Genomic DNA, 25,868 nt, shown 5'->3' on the forward strand with positions numbered 1-25,868 from the left:
TGGTTTAGGCAGAATCCTATTTCTGCTTAGTGTCAGCAGAAAACACTTTAGTTTTCAGGCCAACTGGCTGAAGAGAACAGATTTAAACCAAGGCAAGTGATATCTGCATCTGCAGACATTCAGAGAGATAGTGGGCAGGTTGGGTCATCCTGCTGTAGACCTTTGTGCCTCTTGTGAACTTCAAGATACTGAAGTATTTTACCAGGTTTCAGACTTGGGACCTGGAATCTTCACTTTCACCTGTGGCCTCCAATGCCAAATGCGCTGCACAGTTTTTAGTATCACCTGCACTTAGCCATGGTCTCCAAAGCCAAGGGACAATCTCTCTGAGGCCCACCAGTCAAGTCCTCCCATGTGTCAAGAGATACAGCTTGACTATACCCAGCTAGGTTCTGGAACATACCGAGGTGTAAGAGAGGTAACCAAAGGCAAGCTAAGTTCACTCAGCAGGAGAGCAGAGCACCACAGCACTGCCTCATGCAGCAATTAACCTACCCGGCAGTTAAGATCTAGCCAGGGGGCCCTTTTGAAAGAGCCATCCCTCAAGGAGGTAAGAGGGATGGCTTGCAGACAAAAGGCCTTTTCAGCAGCTGCCCCCAGACTATGGAACACCCTCTCAATTGAGATTTGTCTGGCGCCCAACGTTGATGACATTTCAATGCCAAGTCAAAACCTTCCTGTTCCAGAAGGCTTTTAATTGAAATAATATCAACTGTGGGTCGTTATGGCAATTCTTAGAGTATGTATTTTAATTGTCTTATCTTTTTATTGTATTTTAATTGTTGTAAGCTGCCCAGAGACCTTTGGGTAGTGTGGACGGCATGTAAGTTAAATAAATAAATAAAATAACTAATAATAAAGTAGGGGAGTAGCCTATTCTACTGCAGGAAAATCACTTCGACTGCCAAGAGTACATGGGGGCAGGGGGAGCTTCAAATGTAACCATGTTTCTTCAGTTCCTATCACAGTGTTCTTACTTCGAAAACAAACATGTTTGACACAGCTTCAACATGAGGTTTTCAGTGCTATTTGGGCAGCTACGGGGAACATTAAAGCAGTGCTACAGGAGCATGAGGATCTTCTCAGGTATATCACTTCAACTTACAAAGCATGTAACAGTTTCTCAGAATTACAATTCCAGAGAAAACAACTGAGAATATTTTGTTGGATCAAAAGAACATAAGAAGATCCCTGCTGGATCAGGCCAAGGGCCCATCTAGTCCAGCTTCCTGTATCTCATGGTGGCCCCACCAGATGCCTCTGGGAGCACATGAGACAACTAAATACCTGTCTCCTGTTACCACTCCCCTGCATGTAGCATTCTGAGGTATCTTCCTTTTAAGCCTGGAGATTATACATCCCCATCATGGCTTGTAACCTGAGTTGGACTTTTCCTCCAGGAATCTGTCCAATCCCTTTAAAGGCATCTAGGCTTTACATCCTGTGGCATCCTGTGGCAAGGAGTTCCACAGACTAACAACACACTGGGTAAATAAATATTTTCTTTTGTCTCTTCTCACTTCCCCAACATTCAATTGGAGTGGATGTCCCCTGATTCTGGTATTGTGTGAGAGGGAAAAGAGATTCCCTCTATCCACTTTATCCATCCCCCTGCATAATATTCTCAATCACGTCCCCCCCTCAGGCGCCTTTTCTCTAGACTAAAAAGCCCTAAACGCTGTAGCCTTTCCTCATAAGGGAGGTGCCTCAGCCCAGTCATCATTTTAGTTGCTCTCCTCTGCGCCTTTTCCAGTTCCACTTTGTCTTATTTTAGGTGCAGTGACCAGAACTGTACGCAATACTCCAGGTGCCGCCGTACCAGCATTTGATACAATGGCATTATAATGTTGGCTGTTTTATTTTCAATTCCCTTTTTAATGATACCTAGTATGGAATTGTCCTTCATTGCCACTGCACACTGGGTTGACACTTTCATCAAGCTGTCCACCAGCATACTTTCCGGATCCGTCATGGACAGCTCAGAACCCATTAGCTGATAAATAAAATTTTGCATTTTTTTTTTTGCCCAATGTGCATTACTTTAAATTTTCTTATATTGAAACACATTTGCCATTTTGCGCCCCATTCTCCCAGTTTGGAGAGATCCTTCTGGAGCTCTTCACAATCCCTTCTAGTCTTCACCATCCAGAAAAGTTTTGTGTCATCTGCAAACTTGGCCACCTCACTGTTTATCCCTGTCTCCAGGTAATTTATGAACAGGTTGAAAAGCACCGGTCCTGGGACAGATGCCTGGTGCACACCGCTTTTCACTTCTCTCCATTGTGAAAATTGCCCTTTGACACCTACTTTCTGTTTCCTGCTTTTAACCAATTCTCAATCCATAAGAGGGCCTGCCCTCTTATCCCCTGACTGTGGAGTTTTCTCAGCAGCCTTTGGTGAGGGACTGTGTCAAATGCCTTCTGAAAAACTTATCATATTAATTTAGTCAACAAGAGCCGGAGCTTTCACTACTACCATCACCATGACCACAAAATCTCTTTGTATATCACCACAGTTTTTTGAAAGCTACACTTTGCTCTGACTTAAATATAATTTATATTCAGAAATGCTGAGCTGGGTCCAATGGTAAATATTTCTAGGTGAAACGACAAAATTCGTCAGAACTGGGGAACCATCTCACCCTACCCCTCCAGCTCTGAATGACTGGAAAGTCCTCTGGAGCCCATTTTAAGTGCCATAATCTGCATGGATGGTGGGAAGAAAATTCTGAAAGCTCTGTAAGCAAAGTGTTAGATTCAGCCCACTACATAAAGCAAATGTTGGGAATTTTTACTAATGTTTAGCCAACTGAAAGGATTTTGCAGAAATAAGAGGAATTATTTACCTGACGAAAGATTTCTGTAAGAAAGTTAACGTTGCTCCTTTTAGAAGAAAAAACTTTGCGGACAATTTCAATATCTGTGAGATGTTCTTCATCAATACTGCAAAGGCTGGAAGAACTAGGTTCTCGTTCAGTTAGTGTGCTTGTGTTAGAATGAGACTGTTCTGGCTCTGCATTTCTATCAGGTCTATCGCTACTGTCATTTCTGCTGTCTTCTCTAGAAGCCAAACTAGCAGCTGCTCTCTGAAATTAGAAATGAAGAAACAAACACACAGCTCTGACTCTCCAGACTTAGCATCCCAAAATTTAATGTGCACTTCAGTGACAAGAGTTTGTGTAGTGTTTCCTGAAGTATGAACCAAGAGGTTTAAGTCCCCGCAAAAGCAACTGTAGTGCAGACACTAACATGTGGGACATGAACCAGAAAATCTCCAATTCAGATCCTACCTCAGGCTTGAATTCATGAAAGGCCATAGGCAAGCCACTGTTATCTCAGCAGTAGTGCCTATCCTCAACATTTGTAACACATACATAATAAATATTGACCTTTTTTACAATACCATTGTGACGACTAATTAAATACTGATAGTTGTTTGACACTCTGAAACAATGTGCAGACAGTAAGATTACTATCACTGCCTCTGAACTGGCATTTTGAAAGTTTTGATTATGAAAATCTGTGCTATTTACTACAGAAGCTTCACTTGTTGAGTCCACATATCTCTGTTAGCCTCAGCAGGCCTGAGGTGGGAAAAAGGAGTATAAAAGAAGTATCTAAAAAATGTGATCACCAAAATCCTGGAAAGAAAACTCATATATCTCAGTGTACTCAATTCACAAACACATAGAGTGTCTGTGAACCACTAGCTATGATTCTGAATACAAATCAAGAATGAAAAATCAAGAAGGATTCCTCCCCCCCCCACCGCCCACACCAGCCTCTCTCACCAATTTCAAAACTGGGGAAAATGCAAAGGATCTTTTCTTGTCCTTTCTATCTTCATCACCCATCTCTTTAAAAAGATAACTGGCTGCAGGCTTTGTCAAGAAGGACTTCTCATCTTAGATTCCGCATCCCATTCCACTAACAATGGGGAAGTACTGCTGCCCTTTGATTCTTCGGGAGAGACCTCCAAGTAGCATTAAGGTCTTAGAAGCATTTCTCAATTAGATCCTCAAAGTCTGAGCTCCTAAATGAAGCCAACATCTACAGAAATAAGCACTCGCCATTCAAAAGTCAGATGAAGTGCTTGAACAGCTGAACTCCCAGAAGAACCCTCATAGACAGATTGCTTTAGAACACTCCCTGGCCACTTCACGACACAAAAAAACAATGTTAAAAAAAGTACAAAATACAGTGTTCAAGAAATAGCCTAAAATAAATAAAACACTGCCACTAGCTACGAAACTACAATTTAATAGAATTAAACAATTTAAAAGAAATTTGGACATTTCAGGTCAGAGGTTAAAAGCACTAATAAAAGGCACCTTTAAGTGACTTTGTTTTTACTAAGTTCCCGAACACTGGGAAGGATGGCACCCGACAAACTTCTGTGGAAAGCTTGTTCCAGAGGGAAGGGACCACAACTAAAAAAGTACAGTTCCTCGTGTAAACTCTTTCGGCCTCTGTACGTATTACCATTTTTAACAACACAGACTGTGAGAAGAAGGTGGGACGGATAGCTGTTTTGTGGGAGAGATGTTCTGATAAGTATCAAGGTCCTAAACCATTTATAAGTTATAACCCACACCTTGAATTGGGCATAGAAACGAGCCAAGGAAGGCATGCCATGATTGGGGATACATCCACATCTGCTGTTACCTTTGATCACTCTGGCAATCACATTTTGGATCTGCTGATATTTCCGTCCTATAGGACAGCCCTATGTAAAGAGTGTTACACTGATTTATTTTAGAGATTACCAATGCATGAAGCACTATCATTAGATATTTCTTCTGCAGGAAGGGTGCCCCTTCCTGGAGAAGAAATGTCTGACAATCGTGGTTCATACATTGGTAATCTCTAATAAAATACCGTATTTTTTGTTCCATAAGATGCACCAAATTTTTAGGAGAAGAAAACAGAAAAAAATAATCTGTTTTTTTCTCCTAAAAATTGGTGAGCCTTATGGAGAGGTCCATCTTATGGAACACACCCTAGGACTCTTTAGAGACTCACCCTGCCCTCCTGGGAGGTCAGAGGGGGTGAAATCGCCACCTTCTGGGACTCTTGAGGCTTGGGAAGCTTCAGAAGAGTCCCGGAAGCTGGCGACTCCCCTCCGGCCCAGCGGGGGGGGGGCAAGGTGAGTCTCCAAAGGGTCCTAGGGTGTGTTCCAGGACCCTTTAGAGACTCACCCTGCCCCCTGGGGTCAGAGGGGGCGAAATCGCCACCTTCTGGGACTCTTCTGAGGCTTCCCAAGCCTCAAAAGACTCCCAGAAGCTGGTGATTTTGCCGGCGCTGGCCCCGTGCGGGGGTGGGGGGGCGTCACAAGGGTCCTGAAAGGCTCACTTGGACCGGTGCAACGCTCCCCCCCCCACGGGGCCAGGGGGGTGAAATTGCCAGTTTCTGGGAGTCTTTTGAGGCTCGGGAAGCCTCAAAAGACTCCCAGAAACTGGCAATTTTGCTGGTGCTGGCCCCGTGCGGGGGTGGGAGGAGCGTCTCAAGGGTTCGAGTGAGTCTTAAAGGACCCTTGCGACGCTCCCCCCAACTGGAAGCTGGTGATTTCACCCGTGCTGGCCCCATGGGGGGTGGGGGGAGCATCGCAAGGGTCCTGGAAGGCTCACCCGGACCATTGTGACGCTCCCACCCACGGGGCCAGCGGGGACGAAATTGCTGCCTTCGCTCCATAAGACGTACGGACTTTCCACCCCACATTTTTGGGGGGGGGGAAGTGCATCTTATGGAGCAAAAAATACAGTAAGCTGGGCAATCAACCAAAGTTGGTGAAAGGCACTAGCTGTGGTTCTAAACCCAATTCAAGAATTTTTGGGGCTAGCATCTGGATATTGCCCACGACCATGACTTGCTCTTTTCTTATCTGCAGTTTTTCAGTGTGTTACCTCACTAGGACACAGAATGTTCAATGGAGCATGACATATGTAGTGGTCAGTGAGAAGCAAGTGGTGCCCTTGTCTTAGCAAATTAATTTGTGGAATGCATCACAGTAGCTGGAATGCTGCTATAGTGCCAAATAATGCTGAAATGGATAATATGCTGGATTGGGTTCAAACACCTGAGCAGCCACAGAAATCACTACATGATTCTGGGCCAGTCACACAGCCTTATCAGCCTTACAAGGTTGTTGTCAGAGTAAGAAAAAGCACCGTGCACATTACCTACAGCTCACAAGAAGAAGACTGAGACTAAAATAAAATAAAATAGAACAGGCTGTTACTTCTCTACTCAATCCTATGCATATCACCTTCTTGGCTCTACCTGAATATTCTTTGGCACATTTTCACCCTCCATTCCAGGAATCTGAGGACCTGTATGAGGCTTCGGCTCAAGCCAGAAAGACACCAACCATCGAATGACAATAACACGAGCTTTAAGGAAAGGTTCCTTTGTGCAATATATTGCTTCATTGGTTTCAGCATCTTTCTTTATCATTACATAATGCGGCTTTGGTCTCATCTGTGGTATCTCTGCAGTAAAGAAAAGAAATATCTGAGTAATTAAATGAAGAAACATGCTGGATCAAACCCCATGTAACCATTCTAGATTGCTGGACACGAACATTAATAAATTTTTGAATAAGATTCATACATACATACACGCACATACATTATACATACATACATACACACACATATACATATATATATATATATATATACTGTACACACACACACACACACACACACACACAGAGAGACAGATAGACAGACAGACAGATAAAGATATAGATATATAGATATAGATATATATGCACTCAAGACAACAAATCAACAGAAGTTACCTTCAGTCGCATCTGTAGTTTGGTACTGTTGGACTGGCTGCTTAGTACAAGGCCTGAGTATTAACTGCTTTCCCTTCCCTTCTTTCCTTTGCTTTGGAAGTGTGGCATTTTAACACACTCTCATGACAGAAGTTGATATTTTATCCAAAATGTTTCACATTTTAAAAATCTTTATAAAGTTTTAAAAGCATATTAACTGGATGCATGATTGAGGTCATGTTACTTGAGGTCATGCTCCTGGACTAACTGCACCAATCTCTAATTTTGGCAGTGGTGTCTCCAGTGCCACTTCTGTGTCACACTTGGGCACTCTGGTTGTTGGAATAGTGAGACATTCTCTCTGTCATTTCTACATGGTAGGGCAGGACTCTTGGCTCATGATGTCCCAACCCCAGGAGAAAGTACAGTGGACCCTCGACTTACAGATGGCTCCACTTACAGACTTTTCAAGTTACAGACTTTTCTGGCCACAAAATTAGGTTCGACTTGCAGCTGGAGAATCGACCTACAGACTGGGAAAAAAACTAAAATGGAACAAAAATGGCCGGTTATGGATTAATCAGTTTTCAATGCATTGTAGGTCAATAGAGCCTCAACCTACAGACTTTTCGACCTGCAGCCACCATTCCAATACGGATTAATTCCGTAAGTCGAGGGTCCACTGTAGTCAACACCCTAGGGTCCAGAGGTCCTGAAGGACAATAGGCTCACCTTCTTCTCCCTAGAGTTTAGAAGCTGCTTCTCTAGTATTATTAATAACCTCTCCTCTTTTTCCTTCATTTTCTCTTCCTCCCACCTAGCCTACCTGCCTCCTCATGCTTGCCAACTGCACCTGTGCATTCTACCTGGGGTGAATGTTCTTCCATCTCCCCTTGTCTGTGCATGTGCTACCACTTGGCATTTTTGCCTTTGGGCTTGGATAATTTATCAGATGGACAAAGCTGATGACCCACTAGAGATGGCGAATGTATCCCTCTTACAGTGCCACATATCATGATTTCACCTTGACCCATATCAGATGAGTAAGCCTCAAGAATTTACATTTCACGTTATCAGAACTTCATTTCAGAAGAATAAAGCACACCACTAAATATAAATTATATTAGACACTACTGAAATACAATAATATTTGTAATAAAACAAATCTATACAATTAGCAGTAGCTAATCCCTACTTCTTACAAGCAGAATTAATAGAAAACAAATTAGCTTCCAAAGGTTTAATTAGTTGTAAACCTTATTACAGTTTTAAATCTTAATCAATTTGTTTCAACAGGTTTTCATTTTAAATTTTTTGTATGCTGCTTTTGTATGTCCTCACTAGGGGACAAAGGCCAAATTAAAATAAAATAAATAGGTAAATACATTATCAAAACAGAAATAAGTATGAGCTAATATCTCTGTCAGGCTTTTGAAAAAAGCAGAGCTACAAACACTTCATATTTAATTTCAAAGCTACCTACACTACGATCACGTAAGAAACTTTTTAAATTGTTGAAGAAAATAAACAAAGAAAAAGCAAAAATATTCTTAGAACTGAATATATTTGATCCTAATGCACTATATTTGATCAGAAAGTGTATTCTAACATCCTAGTTGTTTGCTTCTATAGTTCTTGTATTTCTAATCAGGTGTGTGCGTGCATGTGTGCAGGTGGGAGCGAGCTGGCATGTACACACATACTCCTCTGGACCTCGAAAATATCAAAAACATATTATGTGGCCCTCTGTGTGAAAAGTTTGGAGAACCCTGCCCTAAAGGAAGCCACAGGCTTGAGTCTGCAGGAGAGCAGGGCATTTGAGGACAGGTCCTTTTAGAGATTGTTTGTTCATACAATTGCTATGACATGGAGATAACTTGATGGCACATAACAACAGGTGTTTCTGTGTGCTAGCAGAGTCATCTATTTTATCCTTTATTGTCCTTTTATTAATAACATAAGGGTTCTATGACCTGGTATCAAGCAAGGTCATATATAAAAACTAAGCAGAGGAATGTACAGTGGACCCTCTACTTAAGGAATTAATCCGTATTGGAATGGTGGCTGCAAGTCGAAAAGTCTGTAAGTCGAATCTCCATTGACCTACAATGCACTGAAAACCGATTAATCCCATAACCAGTGGTTTTTATTCTATTTTTATTCCATTTTGGTTTTTTTCTGGTCTGTAAGTCGATTCTCTGGCTGCAAGTCGAATCTAAATTTTGCAGCCAGAGAAGTCTGTAACTCGAAAAGTCTGTAAGTCGAGCTGTCTGTAAGTCGAGGGTCTACTGTATCCTAATGCAGACAGAAAATGCCTAGTTAAGGTAGTACTTTCTAGACAGAAGGTACAGTTTTATCACAAACTTTACTGAATTCCACAGTAAATGAAATTTTGTATTCAAAGGTGTACACTGCCTGACATGACACCCTAAAATGTTTCCATGCAAACTGTAGATGGAATAAAAGTAGGGCTTTGAAAATTGAAGTAAAGATCTTTGCCAGTGATCATCATATCTCGCTGCAGTATGTCTCTTGTCACTCTATTTAATTTAGCATGTTTATTGTACTCTATTTTACTTGTGCTTTACATAACTTAACATGTTTATTGTATTCTGTAGTTTTACTTGTTCTTTTAATATTGCTTTTATAAAATTTGTAAGTTTTAATATATTTAATTCCTTTTAAATATTTTATTTATTGTTTTAACTTTGTTTCTTTCACTACTGTTAGTTGCTTTGGATTCTTTAGGAGAAAGTTGGCATATAGATATTTTAAATAAAATAAAGTAAATGTTGCTTAGTTAAGCATATATTACTTGATTTAAGTACCATGTAGCAGATACAACTTAGAGGAAATATACTGAGGCTGAGCTCCCATCCACTAAAACATATTAAGAGTTCTCTGCGGACCTAATTGTTGCAATCAGAGGAGCACATGACCATGCTGTACCAAAAAGCCCAAGGAAGTGCTTTTATGGTCAGACAATTTCAGTTCACCTCTATATAAAACAAAACTGCAAAATAATAGTAAACTGCAGTGGTGTATTATAATAACAAGAACCACTGCACATTCTTTTATCATGCTGCTATCATATTAGTGCCACACCTGTGAAACAACCTCTTCTCTGTGGTGAGAGGAAAATCAAAGTCTTGATTTATTTTTTAATCTTTTTTTAATATTATGCTTTTGTTACACAACTGGTTCATTTAGTTAATATGTCCAGCAACTGTCCTTTGACTATAAGATTAATCTTGTTCATAATAAAGGGATAACAGAGTTAGAGATGGCTACACTTAGCATGGTCTGCCTGCAGTGTTGTCACTGTGGAAGCAGGCAAGAGAGACAAGAGATGTCACTCTGCCGTACATTACATTACAAAATGGGGAAGAATACTGAGAGATATCGAAATAATGCTTACCAAGTACAGGGTTATATAAGCTGGTCTCCTTACACATGTTTGGGAAAATATAAGGCAAGTAATATTTCTTAAAATGTGAAAATAAGAAGGAAAATCCCTTTTCTTGGTTTTCTTTGTTCTTCCATTCCAGACTTTTGACCTAAAATATGAATTTTGGATTATTTACATTCATTTATTCATTTTCTATCCTGCCTTTCTTCCATTGTAGGGATCCAAGTCAGCTTACACAATATTTTAAAACCCATTAATAATTAAAAACATATTAAATTAAACTTGAAATCTACGACACACAAATACTTTAAAAAATTTGGTTAAATGCTGTTATATAACTCTGAACTGGCATAACCCAGATATGCCACTACAAACATTTAATTTAAACGCATGGAAAGGTTCCTAGCCCCCTCTTTCAGGTCTCAGGACTCCCCAAGACTCAATATTTGCCCTGGGAAAACACCCTTGGATGCCTTGGGCTATTGGGTAGTAGAAGCCTTTAATAGTAAAAAATCTTATAACCACTGCTAGGATCAGGACTGTTGACAGCAATTATTGACTGTTAAAGACTTCCCCTGCCCCACGTCCCGAGGCTCCCAGAGGCTTTCTCAGGGCAAAAGGGAGCCTTGGAACCTGAAAGTGGGATAGAAAACTTTCAATGAGATTAAATTAAATGTTTCAAGCACCCAATCGGGGTTACACCAGCACAAAGATACACCAACAGGAATTTGGCCTATTGTATAACAAGTATAAAACAGTTTTCAAAAACTCACTAAGCCTCCCCACCTAAATTGCAAGCTCAATCCCCCAAAGCCTCTCTAAAGACACAGGTCTTAAATCGCTGGGAGAAAGAAAAGAGACTGGATCAACTGAAGCTCTCAAGAAGGAAGTTCAGCAATATTTGAGAAAAAGCCCTTTCTAAAATCCTTGCCAATCATGCTTTGAAAATGATGGGACCAAAACTACTGCATTTCACTGCAGACCAGAGACTTGAAGGGTACTAGACAATACAATATTTGTACTGTAACCCTGAAGGGCTTTAACTGTCACAATTAGCATTTTAAAAAGGGCCCAGAAATGAATAGGTGGCCAGTAAGACTGTTGTAATAGGGGGGGAAGGTCACACAATCCCAGCAACCAGCCCTAGTCAACAGCAGATAAGAAAGATAGTAAGACTACGTTTCAAATGCATAAGGTACTTAAGATACACTTCATAAAGTCATTTGTTCTCAATGGTTAATAGAATCTCTATCTACTTATTCTTGCATTTTAAAGTGTCGTTCTTGATCCAACAGTGTGATGTGTCTACAAAAAAGGCACATGCTATTCTGTTGTTGTTTAGTCGTTAAGTTGTGTCCAACTCATCATGACTCCCATGGACCAGAGCACGCCAGGCCCTCCTGTCTTCCACTGCCTCCTGGAGTTGGGTCAAATTCATCTTGTGGTTCTATGATTCTATGAATACACTATTTTTCTGCTGGCAAGGCTTAGTATCTTACAGAAGACAGGACAGAAACTAAGATTCTGCAGTCACAGTTTTCCAGGGACAGAAGAGAAAAGCTATTTCCGGGTCATGCAGCACTTTAAAGACTAACCACTTTTGTAACTTATCCTCTAATAATAATAATAATAATAATAATAATAATAATAATAATAATAATAATAATAATAATAATAATAATAATAAGAAGAAGAAGAAGAAGAAGAAGAAGAAGATGATGATGATGATGATGATGTTCTATCAAGTCAATTCTGACTTATGCTCATACACTAAGCCATAAAAACCCTGATTAATTTTTAAGATATAAGACTTCATGTGATTATTAGGACCTTTGTCCTGTGAGGTGATACTAAAAACGCATCGGAGGTAACGCATTTTGGAATGCATTCAGCTTCCGCTCCTGCCATGCACAAAGGGTACAGGACTCACTGCAGTACAGGAGTGTACTCAGGACACAGGCTCTATAGACCTGGATCTTGGTATATGCCGTCAGCTTCTTATTAAGCCATACTCTCTTTGTGAGTCTAGAGAACATGTTAACTGCTTTGCCAATGCGTTTATCCAGCTCGACATCTAGGGAGAGAGTGTCAGAGATCATTGAGCCAAGGTACACAAAGTCATGAACAACCTCCAATTCTTGTATGGAGCTGGTAATAGAGGGAGGTGAGTCCACACCCTGGCCCATAGCTTATGTTTTCTTCAGGCTGATCATTAATCCAAAGTCTTGGCAGGCCTTGCTAAAGCGATTCATGAGTTGTTGGAGCTCTTTGGCAGAATGGGCAACAGCAGCTGCATCATCGGCGAAGAGGAAGTCCTGCATACATTTCAGCTGGACTTTGGTCTTTGCTCTCAATCGAGAGAGATTGGGAGCAATTACAATTACAAAATTGTAATATTCACATATATTCACAATCCAAGGACTAAACTTGCCAGCAATCAATATAGTTAAGAGGGAGCAATATTTGAATGTCATTTTTTTCTCTTCTGTATAGAGCCTTGATCCTCACCACATCTGAAAGAAGGTTGTTGCAGAAAAATCTACAGTCTCCTCCAATGTCAGATGTCTTCCAGACTGCTCAAAAAAGGAGATTACGCAGGAAAGGCTATGGAGCTGCATGGTCCTAACTTTTCCTATGTTCCAACATGATTCCAGAATGCGGGAAGAAGTACGCCAGCTTTAGAGTTGGTGTAATTTATTTCCATCCATTGGACTCAATAGAAAGGAAGTATTTTGATTACTTACTCCTAACAGAGCACAGCTGAGGACCAAAGCTGAGACAGATCCAGGGAGTTCATGACTAGAGCAAAAGAAGAGGGAGAGCTAAAAGGATCTTGATGGGGGAGACTCCTAACAAAATTTTGGGGTTTTCAGAAATAGTTATATATTAGTGAACATTCCCAGCTATGTTCCAGGTAACAAAATAAAAGGAAAGAGTATACATAGACAAACCAAAACAAAAAGCTAACAGGGATTATGGAGAGAAGAGACACTTCAGTTGTTGTGACCTGCAAAGTTTGTGCAATGTTTGTCTTTTTTTGCCTGAGTCTAACATGGCGTACACATTCAGCAAGTGCAAACTGATGGCACTGTTAGAAGAAAAAGTGAGAGAACTTAACGCTGCAAAGGAAGATGAAATATACATTATCAGAACTCTTGAGCAGCAGCAGTCAATGGAGTCACTGGAGGTGGAAGAGTAACAATGGAAGCAGAGGAGAGGAATGCCAAGGAGAGCGCAAACATAGTGGAGGAAGCACCATGGAAAAGAGTCACAATTAGGAGCAAAAGAAGAAGACGATCTTCATCGATGGAGCTGCAAAACTTGCAATAGGAAACTCCCTACTGTGTGGGATGGAAATTGAGGTATGCTGGGAAGATCCATGGAGCCACCAGATATGCTGTCTCCCTGGAGTACAGATTAGGGATGTGACAGAAAGATTACCAACACTCATAAATCCCATGGATACATACTCCTTCCTTCTAATCCATGTGGGAACTGATGAGACAGCCAAGAGAAACTTCAAAGACATCACATCAGACTTTGAAGTTCTGGGAAGGAAACTTGAGGACTTTGAGGCCCAGATAGTTTTCTCATGCATCCTACCAGTACTGGGAAGAGGAACAGAAAGGGAAAGGAAAATACTCTGGGTGAATGACTGGCCACAAAGGTGGTGTCAACGTGAGGGATTTGGATCATGGGCTAAGCTTCCTAGAAGATGGACTGCTAGCAAGTGATGGCTTGCAGCTCACAAGGACTGAGAAGAATGTGTTTGGCCACAGGATGAAGAACTTCACCTGAAGGGCTTTAAACTGAATTGGAAGGGGGAGGGGGGCACAAGAACAAAGGTAAAGATAGATGAAGCTTTACGCACAATAAGAGGAATGTACCAAACAGTTCTAATGTGGGTCAATAATAATATTAATATTAATTAATAACATTCATAAAAATACAAGAAGAAAAGCAGGCTACAAATCACACAATCTCCAGTGTCTATATATGAATGCCAGAAGTATGGGAAATAAACAAAAACGAGAAATCTTAGTTCAGGAGGGTAAATATGACTTGATAGGAATAACTGAAACTTGATGAGATGACTCCCATGACTATAATACAACAACTAAAGGGTATAATTTCTTCAAAAAGAACAGAAAGAATAGAAGGGGAGGTGAAGTTGCAGTATATGTAAAAAATACACATTGCTGAACAGAAATACATGAAGAGGAGTCTGGTTCTCCCATTGAGATCATCTAGATCAATGTAGCTGGGGCAAGAAGCAAAAGGAGGATGGTAGCTGGAGTCTACTACTGACTGCCCAATCAAGGAGAGGAAGAAAAACAAACGACAAGCATTTCAAAGAGACACAATTTATTTATTTATTTATTTATTTATTTATTTATTTATTTATTTATTTATTTATTTATTTATTTATTTATTTATTTAATTAATTAATTAATTAATTAATTAATTAATTGTATTTATACCCCGCCTATCTAGTCATTTCGACCACTCTAGGTGGCTAGAAGTGATAGGAAATTTTAATTATTCTGATATCTGTTGGGAGGCAAATTATGTCAAGTATGGCCCTTCCAAGAAATTCCTGGTTTGTGTGGCTGATCATTTTCTCCTACAAAAAGTGGAGAAAGAAACTAGAGGGCTAGCTATCCTTGACTTGATTCTAACCAATAAGAGATGACTTGGTGAAAGAAGTGGCAGGAAGGGGAACTCTGAGTGAGAATATCATGTTCTACCAGAATGCTTGATTTCAAAGGAAACCAAAGCAGAGCATAGACACATATATATGCTGCATTTTTAAAAGGCAATTTTAATAAACTCAGGACAATGATAAGCAAGGTCCTATGTTAGGAAATCCTAACCAGAAAAGGATTCAAGAAGTGTGGGAGTTTCTAAAAAAAAGAAATTCTAAAGGCACAACTACAAATAATTCCAACAAGAATAAAGGTGGGAGAAAGCAAAAAAAAGGGCTAGTGTGGCTTCACAAAAAGCCCAGGCAGGACCTGAAAATAAAAAAATGACACATATAGGTGTTACATACAGCACTGATGTTACCTGTCTGTCATGGGTTTGGAGGGAAAGTTCCATCCTATGGGGAGTGGAAGGCGGGACATCAGGAGGAGGGGCTGTACTGTATAAATATGTGATGCCTGTGTGGTGAAGAGAGGGAGACACTGAGAGACACTGGGTTGTGACGAAGCAGCAGCTGGGAAGAAGAAGCTGTTGTGGAAGTCTGTGTGTCAGACAGGGTACTACTGTGTGTCAGAGTACCAACCTGATAGGTTCAGGTGTCTGTTGGTTAGCCAGAACTGATAGGTTCAGGGTCTGTGCTTCAAGTTAAGGGTTCTGTGTGAACCAAACTGTATGCTTGTATGAGTGAGAATAAGCCACGTTACTTTATCCTATTCACCTGATTATTTTATTATCCCTGTGTGTGTATTTAAATAAACCTAATTCTTTTATTGTTTAAAAATCCATCCCTGGTCTGTGTGACTTCTTAAAGGGAATGGTTGGTGGCAGCTTAGTGTAAACTGTGTGACAGATCCCAGTAGGTCTGGGTTTGTCACATTGATTGGTGTCCAGCGTGTGGGATACGACTGGTCCAGTTGTCCAGCAGTCCAGCAAAGCCTTGGCAAGTGTGCCCAGAGCAAGGGGGGTCTAGTCAGGGACAGTCTGAGGCGCGTAGGTAATCTTCTAGGTGTACCTCACGGGGAGGTGCGCTAGTAGAAGAACGTGCCAACTGGGGAGACTTAGATTAAGGTGCTCTGAGGCAGCCTAGTTTTGGCGGGAAAAAGCTGAGGCAAAACTGCGTAGCAACAGCGAGCTAGCTTGCCAGCTGAGAGGCCCAGCAGAGGGGGGTAGGCTCTGACTCGATACTGTTGCAAGTTAGTGCTGAAGAACAGCAGCAATCTCTAGGGAGAGCTGGTTCTGAGGCAAAAAGGAAAAAAGTGGTCGTTTTATTTTGAGGCTTGACTTTTAAAGCAGCCTGTTCTGAGGGGGGATTATGCCCTTGACTCGAAGCCAGATGGCCGAAATGAGTGAAGTGAAAGACCCCCAGATTGACCAAGGTTCTGAGGATGAATTTGGCTCAGTGCAGGGTGACAGCACAGTAGAGCAGAACCCAGAACTTAGAAAATTGCTCATAGCCCAACAGCATGAACTGAGGATGAGGCAATTTGAAGTGGAGGAAAGGGAAAGAGAGAAACAGCGGCAATTTGAATTAGAGAGAGAGAGATTGGAAAGAGAAGAAAGATTAGAGAGAGAGAAAATTGCTCTGGAAAAAGAAAGGATGGCGTATGAGTTAAGAAAATTGGAAATGATGAACCAGAACAATAATAACAATAGGGATTCTGAGGGAGGCCAATTGTCTAAGGCTGACCTGAAGAAATTCCCTGTGTACCACAAGGGAGATTGTCCCGAGGTGTTCTTTTCCTTAGTGGAAAGAGCGTTTGTGGACTTCTCAGTGAGGGAAACTGAGAAGATGACCATCATGCGATCTTTAATCAGTGGTAGCCTGGCTGAGGTTTATGCCGAGATGCCTGAGGAACTGATGAAAGATTTTGCAGAGTTTAAAAAACTGGTGTTTGCAAGACATGGGATAAATGCGGAACAGCTGAGACAAAGATTCAGGTCCCTCACAAAAAAACCAGAACAGACTTTTACCCAAGTGGGGGCCCAATTGGTGAGGCTGCTTGAGAAATGGCTATCGCAGGAAGGGACAGAGACCTATGAGCAGCTTAAAGACTTGATAGCACTGGAACAGTTCTATTCAGTCCTGCATGGGGAATTGAAATTCCAGGTGAGGGAAAGGAAACCGAAATCTGTGGCAGCAGCCGCAGAGATCGCAGATTTTATCTCCCAAATAAGAAAGCCCTTGGGTGAGGGGAAATCTGTAGGTAAACCCAAAGAAACCTACAGCAAGTACTCTCAGGGACCAGGGAAAAGCCAGCAAGGGGGAGGGGCCCATGGTGAAGGGAAGCCCTCAGACATGAAACTAAGACCTCAGATTTTGGAGGGAAAACCAAAACAAGATGAGAGAGAATCAAAATACACCAGAAAATGCTATTTCTGTCAGGGAAAGGGTCATCTAATCTCAGAGTGTGAGAAATTAAAGCAGCTAAAAGGAATGGTGCCTCAGAATGCTAGTGGGACCAAGCCAAAAGCTGTGTTCTGTGTCCAGAAAGAGCAAGGCTCAGTGTCACTGAGGGAGCCAGTTGCCATGGCTACTCAGTCTGGAACAGCTACCTCTGCTGATCAGGCTGAGGAAAATGGTCCTCTTGTGGAGGTAAAGCGCTGCTTGCTGGTGAAAACAGATTCTCAGTTGTTTGAGACAGCAGGGGTGGACGTAGGAATACTTGACCGTCAGTATAGGGGGCTGCGGGACACTTGTTCCCAGGTAACCCTGTGCCATCCAGATATTATTCCTAGGGAGTTTATAATCCCAAATGAGAGCATAAAGGTGGCAGGGATTGAGGGGCAGGTAATCTCTCTGCCAGTAGCAGAGGTACCTGTCAACTTTCAAGGCTGGAGGGGAGTTTGGCGGCTAGCGATTTCATCGACTCTGCCAGCAGCCGTGCTCGTGGGAAATGACCTGGCTGAACATGTGAAACGGGTGCTAGTGATTACACGCTCACAAGCCACCACAGGGACAGTTCAGGGGGGTAATGATGAGCCAGAGACGGAAGCAGGTGGGGGAAGTTCAGAAGCTGTGGTGGAAACCTTAACCACAGACAGCAGATTTGGACAGGAGCAAAAGGCAGACGCCACTCTCCAAAAGTGTTTTGAACAGGTGGCTGACGCCCAGCTAACACCTGAAACCCCAGTGAGATTTCTGGAGAAAAAGGGGATTTTATATAGAGAAACCCTGAGGAATATCTCAAAAGGGGGAGATGGGATCAGAAGTCAGCTGGTGGTACCTGAAAAGTATCGCCCCATGATCTTACAAAGGGGTCACTCTGACATGTTTGCTGCGCACTTAGGAGTGAACAAAACACAGCAGAGAATCACACAGAATTTCTACTGGCCTGACATAGGGAAGCAGATCAGGGAGTTCTGTAAACAATGTGATGTGTGTCAAAGGCAGGGGAATAACCGCGACAGGACCAAAGCAAAGTTGTGCCCTTTGCCTGTGATTGACACTCCGTTCAAATGCATAGGGGTGGATATTGTGGGACCTTTGCCCAAGGCCACAAAGAGGGGGAACAGGTTCATTCTAACAATTGTGGACCATGCCACAAGGTATCCTGAAGCCATACCCTTGGCTAACATTGAAACTAACACAGTGGCCGATGCTTTGGTGGGGTATATGTCCAGGATGGGATTTGCCTCAGAGATAATCACAGATTTGGGCGCATCGTTCACATCAAAGCTCATGAAGCGCTTATGGCAAATCTGTGGAATTAAGCACAAGGAAACCACTGCTTATCATCCTGAAAGTAATGGGTTAACTGAGAAGTTCAATGGGACTCTAATGCGCATGATTAGGGCTTACTTGGCAGAGAATCCAAACAATTGGGACCAGAAGCTGCAATCCCTTTTGTTTGCTTATCGATCAGTGCCACAAGCCAGCACCGGGTTTAGTCCATTTGAACTTTTGTTTGGGAGAAGGGTGAAAGGGCCCCTTGATTTGATCAAACAAAATTGGGAGCAGATCACCCAGGATGACCCACAAGACGTTGTGACATACATAGACACCTTGATGAATGACCTAAAAAGAAATCTAGAGCTGGCAGCAGAAAACCTGCAAGCTCAGAAGGTCAGACAGAAAACATGGTATGACCACAAAGCTAGAGAGAGGCACTTTGACCCAGGGGAGGAAGTGCTTTGGCTTAGGCCCTGCAGAGAGAATAAACTGCAGCTCAAATGGGCAGGACCATATAGGGTCATTTCCAAGATGTCAGACCTGAACTACCTAATAGAGCAGGAGGAGAACCAAGCAAGGAGGGTGGTTCATGTGAATGCCCTAAAACCCTACTACAGAGGGGAACAGAGGGTTTTATTCGCGATAAAAGCAGCTGAGAGTGAGGAAGCGGAATTACCCTTCTGGGAGGGTAGAGGGGAAGTAAAATACAACCCAGAGGAGGTAAAGATCAGTCCTGCACTCACCCAAGACCAGCAGCAAGAACTAAAAATGCTGCTTAGTAAATATCAACAGGTGTTTTCCAACAAGCCGGGGATAGTGAAGGGAGTGATGCATCGGATCCACACAGGGGATGCACCCCCGCAGGCAGTATCCCCATACCGAGTAACGGGACCCTATAGGGACAAGGTGCGGAAGGAGCTGGACGAGATGCTGAGGGAGAACATAATCGCCCCCTCTTCTAGTCCTTGGTCCTCTCCGATAGTCCTTGTGGACAAGCCTGATGGGAGCATTAGGTTTTGTGTTGATTACAGGAAATTAAACCGTGTAACCACTCCTGATGCCTACCCAATGCCCAGGCTAGACAACCTGATTGAAACCATAGGGGGTTGTCGGTTCATCTCATCATTGGACCTGGTAAAGGGATATTGGCAATTAAGAATTGATCCCAGGGATCAAGAAAAGACTGCCTTTTGCAGCCCTTTTGGTCTCTATGAGTTTCGAGTCCTGAGCTTTGGTCTCAGAAATGCACCAGCCACATTCCAAAGGCTGATGGACCAGACCTTGGCAGGGCTCAGTGACTTTACAGTGGCCTACATTGACGACATAGGGATCTTCAGTAATACCTGGGAAGATCACCTGATACACCTGGAGTTAGTGCTGCAGAGGTTAAGTGCAGCAGGGCTAACAGTAAAGGCCAGCAAGTGTCAGCTGGGTAGCCCAGAAATAAAATACTTGGGTCACATGGTAGGGGGAGGAGTGATAAAACCCCTGGAGGCCAAAATAGAAGCTGTTCGTGATTGGCCTAGACCCAACACCAAGAAAAAGGTCAAATCATTTCTTGGGTTGGTGGGCTACTACAGAAAGTTCATCCCGAGGTTTAGCGAGATTGCGGCTCCGCTGACCGATCTGACGAGGAAGAAGGCTGATGACCGCATCCCGTGGACCAGCGACTGTGAGGCGGCGTTCCAGAGGTTGAAGGAGGCGTTAATCAACTATCCTGTCCTGCGTGCTCCAGACTTCGACCGGGAGTTCATCATCTACACCGATGCGTCTAACAGCGGGGTAGGAGCAGTTCTGTGCCAGGAGGATGAGAATGGTGACCAGCATCCAGTGTCCTACCTGAGTAGGAAACTTCAAAAAGGTGAGAGACATTTGGCAACCGTGGAGAAGGAGTGTTTGGCCATAGTCTACGCGATCCAGAAGGCCAAGCCTTACATCTGGGGAAGACATTTTGTTCTGTGTACTGACCATTCACCATTGCAATGGTTAAAGACAATGAAAACCCACAATAGCAAACTTATGAGGTGGGCTTTAAACCTACAGGACTATGACTTTGAAGTGAAGGTGGTCAGAGGGTCAGTGAACTGTGTTGCTGACGCCTTATCAAGAAGACCTGAAGATTGAAGACGGCGAAAGAATATGGACTATGTGTATATAATGATGACAAAAAGTAAAATGTACCTGGTTTTGAATTTGGTTTGTATGAATAAAGGTAAATTGATGTAATGTATATGGTAAATGTTTAAATGCCTATTTGCTATGGTTTAACTTAGAGTGTAAGTATGAGTAAGTATAATATGGTATGTATAACTGTTGTTGTGTATTTTATACAGGTTGTTTTTTGGTGAAAAGCACGTTAGCTTTCCCCCTACAAAACAACTTATAAAGAGGGGAGGTGTTACATACAGCACTGATGTTACCTGTCTGTCATGGGTTTGGAGGGAAAGTTCCATCCTATGGGGAGTGGAAGGCGGGACATCAGGAGGAGGGGCTGTACTGTATAAATATGTGATGCCTGTGTGGTGAAGAGAGGGAGACACTGAGAGACACTGGGTTGTGACGAAGCAGCAGCTGGGAAGAAGAAGCTGTTGTGGAAGTCTGTGTGTCAGACAGGGTACTACTGTGTGTCAGAGTACCAACCTGATAGGTTCAGGTGTCTGTTGGTTAGCCAGAACTGATAGGTTCAGGGTCTGTGCTTCAAGTTAAGGGTTCTGTGTGAACCAAACTGTATGCTTGTATGAGTGAGAATAAGCCACGTTACTTTATCCTATTCACCTGATTATTTTATTATCCCTGTGTGTGTATTTAAATAAACCTAATTCTTTTATTGTTTAAAAATCCATCCCTGGTCTGTGTGACTTCTTAAAGGGAATGGTTGGTGGCAGCTTAGTGTAAACTGTGTGACAGATCCCAGTAGGTCTGGGTTTGTCACAATAGGAAGCAGAAACAAGGCCAGGCCACAAAGGAAGAGTAGAGACAAGTAGCAAGGAATTGCAGGGATGGCATCAGGAAGGCAAAAGCTGAGAATGAGCTGAGGTTTGCTAGACACTAAAAGCAACAAAAAGCATTCTTCAGGTCTGTGCATAGCAAAAGACAAAGAAACAGTGTCTTAGCTACTCAATGAAGATGGAAAAATGATAACAGAAGGCAAAGAAATGCAGAATTGCTCAATTCCTATTTCAGCTCAGTCTTTTCCCAAAGGACAGACTATGACCCTCCAGACAAATCTGAAATGCAAGTGGAGGGGACAGGACTGCAGCTGGAAATTGATTTTAAAAAAGTCAAGGAATACCTTACTACCTTTAATGAATTCAAATGTCCAGGGCCAGATGAATTGCATCCAAAAATATTGAAGGACCCGACTGAAGATCTCTCAGAACCGCTTTCCATTATCTTCTTGAAATCATGGGAAACAGGTGATATGCCAGACTATTGGAAGAGGGCTAATGTTTATCTTCAAAAAGGGCAAAAGGGTGAAACCTGGGAACTACAGGCCAATCAGCCAGATACTAATCCCAGGGAATTTTCTGGAACAGATTACGAAGAGGTCACTATGCAAACATCAAGAAAACAATGCAGTAATAACCAGAAGTCAACATGGATTTGTCAAGAACAAATCATGCCAAACTAACCTGATTTCATTTATTGATTGGGTAACCTCCCTCATACATAGAGGTAATGAAGTAGACATAGTGAATCTTGACTTCAGCAAAGCTTTTGACAAAGTGCTCCATGATATTCTGATTAGCAAGTTAACTAGATGTGGGCTGGTTAAAGGAACAGTCAGGTGGATATGCAGTTGGCTACAGAACTGTACTCAAAGGATGATGATTAACCCTTTGAGTATAATTGAGGTTCCTTCTCAAACTGGGAGGAGGTAACACGTGGGGTATGCCAGGGCTAGTGCTATTCAATATTTTTATTAATAACCTGGATCAGGGAATACAGGGAATGTTAATCAAATTTGCGGATGACACAAAATTGAGTGAAATAGCTAATACTCTGGAGGACAGAAACAAAATTCAAAATGATGTGGATAGACTTGAACACTGGGCTGAAAGCAACAGAATGAAATTTAACAGGGATAAGTGCAAAGTACTGCACCTAGGAGAAAGAAACCAAACACACAGTTACAAGATGGGGGATACTTGGCTCAAACAACGAGAAGAATCGTGGAAACATCGTAGATCACAAGCTAAATATGAGCCAACAGTGTGATGTGGCTACAAAAAAGGCAGATGTTAATTTGGGCTGCATAATCTGGTTCCTCTCTATTTGGCATTGGTTAGACCTCATCTTGAGTACTTTGTCCAGTTCTGGACACTGCACTTCAAATATGCTGACAATTGGAACAAGTTCAGAGGAGGGCAACAAGGATGATCAGAGGGCTGGAAACCAAGACCTATGGGGGAAAACTGAAAGAATTGCATGTGTATCCTTGAAAAAAAGAGGATAGAGGCGGGATATGATAGCACTTTTCATATACAGTGGTGCCCCGCATAACGAGCGATTCATTTAACGACGAATCCGCATAGCGACGCGTTTTTTCTGATCGCAAAAGTGATCACATAACAATGTTTTAGATGGCCGAAAATCGCTTTGCGATGATCGGTAAGTGTTTCGCTTACCGATTTTCACATAGCGATGTTTTTTTTTAACAGCTGATCGGCGGTTCCAAAATGGCCACCGGGTAAAGAAAACGGCCGCCCGCAGTGTTTTCGCGCCCTTTCCTTGCTTACTGGGCAAGGAAAATGGCGGCCGCATGGAGGATTTCTGGATAACGGTGAGTTTTTTGCCCATAGGAACGCATTAAACGTGTTTTAATGCGTTCCTATGGGCTTTTTTACCCCGCATAGCGACGAATCTGGATAGCAACGATTTTTTCAGAACGGATTATCGTCGCTATGCGGGGCACCACTGTACTTGAAAAGCTGTCATACAGAGGAGGGGCAGGACCTGTTTTCAATCAATCCAGAGTGCAAGACACGCAACAATGGGCTCAAATTACAGGAAACCAGATTCTGGTTGAATATCAGGAAAAACTTCCCAAGTGTGTTAGAGCAATATAGCAATGGAATCAATTATCTCAAGAAGTGCTGAGTACTTCAACACCGGGGACATTCAAGAGAAATTTCGACCACCACCTAGCAGATATCCTTTAATCTGTATATTAGCACCATAATTAATTTTAAAAAGGGCCTCATGGCGCAGTGGTTAAAACGCTGTACTGCAGCTAAAACTGTGCTCACGACCTGGGGTTCAAATCCCAGGTAGCCGGCTCAAGGTTGACTCAGCCTTCCATCCTTCCAAGGTCGGTAAAATGAGTACCCAGCTTGCTGGGGGGGGGCAATGTGTAGCCTGTATAATTAAAAATTGTAAACCGCCCGGAGAGTGCTTGTAGCGCTATGGGGCAGTATATAAGTCCAATAAATAAATAAATAAATAAATAAAATTTACCATGACACTATATACCTGCATTAAGGGGTAGACTCAACGGCCTTATAGGTACCTTCCAAATTCATTATCCTATGATTAAGCAAGCTGACAGGGCCCTTGCTTGGTTCCACACTCTCCCACCCACTTATTATTACTCTGTCACATTCCCTAAAATTAATCAGAATTTAGCCAGATGTAGGACTTCCAAGGAATCAGAGATAACAAATCTAAGAAAACTTAAGGACACATTTTTATTATATTCAAATATTTGGGGAGGGGTATGAATCCAATCTGACTAACAAAAACTACATGATGATTTTGAATTTTGAACAAAAATTCTGGTAGCTGGATTTTTGCGGATCCATCTCCCCCTGCATCAGAAGTAATTCCATGCAGGAAATCCCACATCCCTTTACTCTGTATTTTGAAGAATGTGGAGATACAATGTAAAGGATGGGATAGAGAACTCTGCTGTAGCCAACCCAATTGCCTGCATCTACCCTGGATCAAATTTGTTATATATACACTAAACCTAAACCCAAACTAAGTCTCTGTAAGTTTAATAAACAAAATATATTGTAGTCAAATTCAGATAATCACCAACATTGAAAGCATATGCTAATTAGAAAAGCTGATTATCCTTAAAAAGTGAACCAAGACAACATACCTGAATCACTATGTATTTCAAAAGTGCTTCTAAAAAATAGCTTGTTAGATCATCCTGTCCTTTATCTCCTGATTGTGGAGGGACAAGTGGAATAATTTCTTCTGCAGTCACTTGTGCTGTTCATAAAACAAACGTGCAAGTTGTCAAGGCAGTATATTTCAGCTTGAAAGCAATGAAGAGTTCTATTATCCTCGGTTTATGTACATTAATACACAATGGATTTTGCCTGGGGGTTCTTCCCAACCAGTAAAATAAGGATAAAATAATAGTTTCCAAATAAATGAACACATGTCGTTTCACACTGTGCTTAACTATGAGTTAGTCTGAATTACTGCAATATTCAGGAAGCATCCCAGACACTCAGAATCATACAAACAAACAGAAGAATCACCACAGAATTCAGCAAGTCCCTTCCTGCTGTATTTCCTATTCCTTCCTGGTGGTTATGACAGCTAGGATCATGCCTCTTGTAGCAATCCAGTCATTTGCCAGGGCCAATTTATGAAGTTGTCCAACAGGATTTTAGTTAGGCTTTTTTCTGGGCAGAGGAGTACTGTAAACTGAGAACTAAAGTGTTGAGAAGATCTGAATTACACAAGGGACAAGCATACTATCATACATAATGGCTGGCACACTGCAATCTATAAGCGTCCAAAGAGGAGGAGGGTGAACACAGGGTTCAGCAGGTCTTCTGTGGTGCACAAAACCATATATGATATATCTATTGCATTCTCAGTCTTAGTTATTAAAATCAATATTATATGTAAAGTGATTTACCTCTGAGTAAATATACACAGCATTGTGCTGATAATCATAAATACATTTGACAAATACACTACTACATACTTACTTTCTTGAACATATAGAAGAGGGTTTATGAGATTATCTAGTGTTCGAGGGCCATGCTCAGACTGTGGTGGTGGAAATCCAGGAATTAAACAAGAAAACATACACAGCTGTTCTTTACTACAATTATTTTGAAGACCTTGCAACCATAAGAGGAAGAGTCGTACACCTTCACGACGAATCTTAAAAGAATGAAGGAATAAAATGTTTTAATTTCACATTTATTTACAAATAAAACTTAATTTATTATTCTGATTAAAATTCATCTAACTATATTTAGTGAGACATCTAAAGATTTAAAACAATATTAACAATTCTATCTACATCCTCTTCTTCTAAACAAAATGAATGCCTAA

At 41.8% G+C, this 25,868-nt stretch overlaps 2 protein-coding genes across 19 annotated transcripts in view; one reads left to right on the forward strand and one right to left on the reverse strand.

Annotated features, from left to right (window-relative positions):
* Positions 1-25,868, reverse strand: part of RALGAPA1 (Ral GTPase activating protein catalytic subunit alpha 1) — a 208,115-nt gene that overhangs the window by 160,271 nt on the left and 21,976 nt on the right. For all 18 annotated transcript variants that reach the window (XR_013544636.1, XR_012082600.2, XM_072986374.2 and 15 more), the window contains exons 6-10: positions 25,517-25,694; positions 24,667-24,782; positions 10,199-10,337; positions 6,279-6,487; positions 2,846-3,085 (exon numbers count right to left, since the gene is read on the reverse strand). Coding sequence is in view for 16 of the 18 variants with exons in the window: in XM_072986374.2 (XP_072842475.1) it covers positions 2,846-3,085; positions 6,279-6,487; positions 10,199-10,337; positions 24,667-24,782; positions 25,517-25,694 (882 nt within the window). In the remaining 2 variants the exon portion in view is untranslated. The remainder of the gene's footprint in view (positions 1-2,845; positions 3,086-6,278; positions 6,488-10,198; positions 10,338-24,666; positions 24,783-25,516; positions 25,695-25,868) is intronic.
* On the forward strand, positions 16,050-21,403 carry LOC144588893 (uncharacterized). The gene is made up of 2 exons (XM_078392427.1): positions 16,050-16,168; positions 16,373-21,403. Exon 2 carries the CDS (start codon positions 16,491-16,493, stop codon positions 20,685-20,687), a length of 4,197 nt encoding a protein of 1,398 aa, XP_078248553.1. The 5' UTR covers positions 16,050-16,168; positions 16,373-16,490; the 3' UTR covers positions 20,688-21,403.

The sequence above is a fragment of the Pogona vitticeps genome, chromosome 1 (assembly GCF_051106095.1).
Source record: "Pogona vitticeps strain Pit_001003342236 chromosome 1, PviZW2.1, whole genome shotgun sequence".
In the NCBI taxonomy this organism is placed as follows: Eukaryota; Metazoa; Chordata; class Lepidosauria; order Squamata; family Agamidae; genus Pogona; species Pogona vitticeps.